The sequence below is a fragment of the Aotus nancymaae genome, unplaced genomic scaffold, assembly GCF_030222135.1.
Source record: "Aotus nancymaae isolate 86718 unplaced genomic scaffold, 86718_ANA_hifiasm-v0.15.2.pri h1tg000007l, whole genome shotgun sequence".
Classification (NCBI taxonomy): Eukaryota; Metazoa; Chordata; class Mammalia; order Primates; family Aotidae; genus Aotus; species Aotus nancymaae.
The window spans coordinates 30,632,108-30,638,107 of NW_026988418.1; the positions used below are offsets into that span (position 1 = coordinate 30,632,108).

The 6,000-nt window shown below is 37.1% G+C and overlaps 1 protein-coding gene across 1 annotated transcript in view; it reads left to right on the top strand.

Annotated features, from left to right (window-relative positions):
- LOC105710178 (high mobility group protein B3-like) overlaps positions 1 to 4,222 on the top strand; it is a 6,240-nt gene extending 2,018 nt beyond the window's left edge. The window contains exon 2 of the mRNA XM_064370586.1: positions 3,685 to 4,222. Within this exon, the coding sequence (XP_064226656.1) occupies positions 3,685 to 4,222 (538 nt within the window). The remainder of the gene's footprint in view (positions 1 to 3,684) is intronic.
- The last annotated feature ends 1,778 nt before the right edge of the window (positions 4,223 to 6,000 follow it).

Below are 6,000 nucleotides of genomic sequence, written 5' to 3' on the forward strand. Positions count from 1 at the left end.
CTGTTGTTCGTCATTTTTCTCCTCCATTACAGATTGCTGGTTTGCTCTAACATCTTCATGACCACCAAGCATTATTACAATAAGAATATTTGAAAATAAGCTACACATAGGGGAATTTTCTGGCTATGAATTGGTGAGGTTCATTTATGCTCCTCAGAGAACTTACCTATTAAATATTACATAAAAATGTTATGAATAAGCATTTGGAGAAAAAGGGAGAATCTTCTATATTTCAGAAAAGTTTTAAATTCCATTTTTAAAGTACACAAAGCTCAAGATGGTCTTTTACATCTCTCAATCAATTATTTTATAACTAATATTATAAATGTTTCACTAATGTTTCCTTTATTATACAAAGTTGAAATATTAATTTCTTAATATTAAATATTAAAACATCTAAAAGTTCTTGCTACTCTCAATAGGAGAACATCAGCCAAATAAACCTCAAGGGAAGAGAGGAGATTTCCTGGTAGACACTATTATTCAAATTAAAGGCATGATTTATAAAAGCAACAAGTGTCAGATGATATCACTGATTAGACATGTGGCCTAAAATATCATCTCTCTCTAGCAATATTTGAATCACATCTTCTCTGAAAAATACTCACGTAACTTCACAGTCTTATCTACAACAAACCTCTCTAAATGTTTTGGCAATAAATGCTGAAAACCATGATTAAATATCCAATATAGTTGCCTAATGTTAATGAAATGGAGAAACAATATTACATCTTCCTTCCTGCCTTCATTTACTTTCAGGATGCTAATATAGTACTCAATTCTCAGCCACATTGCAACTTGCTTTCATCCATTTCTTAATAATCTTGACCCCTGTTATTGTTGCTATAAATAATGGTAATAACTAACAACTACTATGCTACATTTTTTTGTACCCATGTTCAAGCAATTCTCCTGCCTCAGTCTCTAGGTACAGGCGTGTGCCACCACGCCTGGCTAATTTTTTGTATTTTTAGTGGAGATGGGGTTTCACCATATTGGCCAGGCTGGTCTTTTTTTTTTTTTTCCTTTTTTGTCTGAGACGCAGTCTTACTCTGTCACCCAGGCTGGAGTGCAGTGGCGCAATCTTGGCTCACTGCAACCTCCACCTCCCGGGTTCAAGCAATTCTCCCTGCCTCAGCCTCTGGAATAGCTGGGATTACAAGCACCTGCACCCCGCTAATTTTTCTTTTTTTAGTAGAGAGTGGGTTTCAACATGTTGGCCAGGCTGGTCTTGAACTCCTGACTTAGGTAATCTGCACCCCTCAGTCTCCCAAAGTGCTGGGATTACAGATGTGAACCACTGCACCTGGCCTACTATACTATAATTTGAGCATTTACTATGTGCTAGACACTGCTAAGTATTAAATACCTTACATGCATTATTTCCTTTAATTTTCAGAATAACATTATGAAGTAAAAAGTATTACTACCTCTATTCCCCTGTTATAGATAGGGAACCTGAGGTTAAGTGCCCCTCCCAAATTCACATTGACTGAAAGAATCTGGCAGTCTGATCTTACAGCCTGGACACCCAGTGGTAACATGGTAGAGGAAAAAGTCCTTCATCTTTGCATTGCCACCACATGTAGCAAAATCAAAGTATTCTAACAGTTTGGGGACACTGGATATAGGCATCACATTAATGTAAATAGGCTAATTTTTAGTGTATTTAATATATAATGTATTTTTAAAACAAAACCAGTAAAGGTGGTTCTTGTGAAGAAAAGGACAAATCCCCTATGTCTGACAATGGAATGCAAAGTATAATATTGCAAGTCTAGGCTTGTGCTAAACTTAGAATATCAAAGCTAAAAATAGAAACATTACACTCCTTCTTTTGCCACCTCAAACTCACTTTGAAGGTTGAGCTTCTTGGTTTTATACTTCCTTTTTTTTTCTTTTTTTCTGTGTTATGCTCTTCAAAACAAAACAAAACAAAAACTAAGCAAAAAAAATCTATATTGAGATATAATTCATGTGCTATATAATTCACCCACCTAAAAGACACCAGTTAATGGTTTTTAGTATATTCACAGAGTTGTGCAACTATCACCATTATCTAATTTTAGAGCATTTTTATCACCCTTGAAAGAAACCTATACCCATTAGTAGTCATTCCTTATTTTTCTACCCTCAGCCCTAAGTAACCACTAATTTACTTTCTGTCTCATAGATTTGCCTATTCTGGACATTTCATGTAAGTAGAATCTTACGATGTGTGGTCATTTGTAACTGGCTTCTTTCATTTACCACAATGTTTTCAAGTTTCATGCATGTTGTAGCATGTATCACTAATTCATTTTTTTTTGTGACTGAATAATATTCCACTGAATAAATAGACTAAATTTTATTTGTCCATTCATCAGTTGATGGGAATTTGGGTTGTTTCCACCTTTTGGCTCTCATGGATAATGCTGTTATGAATATTTGTTTATAGGGTTTTGTGGACATGTTTTCAATTCTCTTGGAATGGAATTGTTGGGGTCATATGGTAACTCTATGTTAACATTTTGAGGAATGGCCAAACTGTTTTCCAAACAATCTCACCAACAATTATGTGAGTTCCAAGTCCTCCAAATCCTCACTAATGTTTGTTATTGTCTGTCTTTTTGATTATAACCATTCTACTGGGTGTGAAGTGGTTCTCCTTGTGGTTTTCTGATTGCATTTCCCTAGTGGGCTCATGATGTTGGAAATCTTTTTACATGTTCAGTAGCCATTTTGGGATCTTCTTTGGAGAAGTGTCTATTCAGATCCTTTGCCTTTTTAAAAACTGGTGTACTTATCTTTTTATCATTGCATTGTAAGAGTTTTCCATATATTCTAGAGGCAAATTTCTTATCAGATATATGATTTGCAAATTTTTTTTTCCCATTTTTGGGATTGACTTTTCACTTTATTTTTTTGTTTTTCTTTTTTTAAAATTATTTTATTCTTTTGTTTTTTCCCCCACAGCCAACATCATTAAGACTTTTTACTTTCTTGATAGTATCTTTTGGGGCATAAAAGTTTTTCATTTGATGTGATCTTTACAAAAAATTCTCAATTTATCTTTTTTGTTGTTGGTGGTGGTCACTTGTGCTTCTATTGTCTTGTTTTGTTTTGTTTTTTATTTGTTTGGTTTTGAGATAGGGTCTCACTGTGTCACCCAGGCTGAAGTGCAGTGGCTGATGAAGGCTCATTGTAACCTTGAACTCCTGAGCTCAAGCCACCCTCCCTCTTCAGCCTCCCGAGTAGGTGGGACTACAGGTGCCCGCCAGCACACTCGCCTAATTTTTTTGTTTTTTGTAGAGATGGGATTTCACTATGTTGCCCAGGCTGGTTTCAAACTCCTGAGCTCAAGTGATTCGTCCACCTCGGCCTCCCAAAGTGCTGGGATTACAGGCATGAGCCACTGCACCCACCCCTCTGTTGTCATGTCTGACAAGCTTTTGCCCAATCTAAGGTCACAAAGATTTACTTCTATGTTTTCTTCTAAAGGTTTTATAGATTTTTAAAAAATAGTTTTAAGGCTTACAGATAGGCCTTAATCTATTTAAAATTAATTTTGTGTTGAGTGTATTCCCCTTCTTTTTAATTTAAATTAACTTTGAATATGTAAAACCAAAAAGAAAAAACTTCAAAAGTAAAAGAAAGAGATACTGTTATTCATCTTATGCTTCTTTTTAAAACATTTTATTTTAGACATTATGATAGAGCTCAAGTTTTTAAATGTAAATACATCCATTCAGAATTTCCCAAGAAATGCTCTGAGAGGTGGAAGACAATGTCCGGGAAAGAGAAATGTAAATTTGATGAAATGGCAAAGGTGGATAAAGTGCTCTATGATCGGGAAATGAAGGATTATGGACCAGCTAAGGGAGGCAAGAAGAAGAAGGATCCTAATGCCCCCAAAAGGCCACAGTCTGGCTTCTTCCTGTTCTGCTCAGAATTCCGTCCCAAGATCAAATCCACAAACCCTGGCATCTCTATCGGAGACGTGGCAAAAAAGCTGGGTGAGATGTGGAATAACCTAAATGACACTGAAAAGCAGCCTTACATCACTAAGGCGGCAAAGCTGAAGGAGAAGTATGAGAAGGATGTTGCTGACTATAAGTCGAAAGGAAAGTTTGATGGTGCAAAGGGTCCCGCTGAAGTTGCCTGGAAAAAAGTGGAAGAGGAAGATGAAGAAGACAAGGAGGAAGAGGAGGAGGAGGAGGAGGAGGAGGAGGAGGATAAATAAAAAAACTGTCAAAAAAAAATCATCCATGACATTCTGAATGTAGAAAATATAAATACAATTAAATACATCCATGACATTCTGAATGTAGAAAATATATTTTATGCTTATTACTATTTATCCATCCTGATAATAAACACGTAGTTCAATAACTATTTATTGAACATCCACCTGTGTGTCGAGCACTGTTCTGTGCCCTGATGATTCTGTGATAAACAAAACAAGCAACACCTCTGCTTTCATGGAGTTTACAGGCTGGCAGAGAAAAGCAAAGAATAAGCAAGTAAATAAATATAAGTAAACAGGATCATTTTCAGAGTCATAAGTACTAGAGAATGTGCTGTAAAAAGGAAACAACTTTTTAGATCGTATGGTCAGAAACCCTTAGAGCAGAGTGAGGCCTGAATCATGAGAAGGAACCAGTCTTACGAAGATTTGAAGAAACAGTAAGTAAGACAGCATGAGGTAGGAAGTAGCTTACAGGTTCCAAGACAAAAACAAAACTAAACCCAAAGGTTTCTGTATGTCCAGCACTGTTATAAAAATAAATAAATAAATAAATAAATAGCCAAATGAGCATGAAGTAGGGGAGTGGGCGGACAGAACCTGTGGTGAATGCAAAAGTAATTAAGTCTGTGTGTGCTTTCACGTTCCTTCTAGTTTTCCTTTTAAAGAAGGATCCTGGCCGGGCATGGTGGCACACGTCTGTAATCCCAGCACTTTGGGAAGCTGAGGCAGGTGGATCACCTGAGGTCAGGAGTTTGAGACCAGCCTAACATGGTGAAACCTCTTCTCTACTAAATACAAAAACAAATTAGCTGGGCATGGTGGCAGGCGCCTGTAATCCCAGGCTGAGGCAGAAGAATCGCTTGAACCCCGGAGGCAGAGGTTGCAGTGAGCCAAGATCATGCCATTGCACTCCAGCCTGGGCAACAAGTGTGAGACTCCATCTCAAAAAATAAAATAATTAATTAACTGACACAGTAATAATGTTTAAAATTTTATTTCAACCAATAAACTATTCTGTAAGCAAAATTCTCATGTTATTCTGAGAGGCCAGATCAACGTATTCTTGAAGCTCTAACCTGATACCGTAAATATTGAGAGGGCAAAGGCATTTCTATTTGCTCTAATGGGAGCTCAAATATTGCTTTTTGTCTTTCTTTTTTTATAGAGAAAAAGTCTTGCTATGTTGCCCTGGCTGATCTCGAACTCCTGGGCTTAAGCGATCCTCCTGCCTCCACCTTCTGACTTCAAACATTGCTTTTTTTTTTTTCTCCGCTATCTAAGAAAATAGTTTCCTCTCTATACACTGTTTTCTGGCTTCTGTGAAGTGGATTAGGAGGAATAACAAATAGTGTTGACAGAAGCCTTCTTCATGGTGATAACATATTATTTACTAGGAGCGACCACAGAGCTGAGACAAAACATGTCCAGGTGGTGTCCCTAGAACTGAAAAATTGAGAGAGAGAATTCTAAGCACAATACTCAGCCATAGTAAGTATCTAATAAATGGTAGCCATTATCTCAGTAGCTCTGACTAATCCCCAGAGATATTGCTCTTGATTGCTGGCTTGAATCTCTTAGGTTTCCACTGCTTCCAGAGGAAACAAATGGTAAGCTTAATAGTAGAGATGGAGCCTCCAGGACAGGCATTCACAGTAGAGATTATCTGTAGAAATTTTAGAGTAAATTGTGTGTTTACACAGAGATAGATCAAACAGAGATACAGGAATGATGGCCACAAGGTCCTGCTGTCCAGCACCACCACTGGAAGTTTA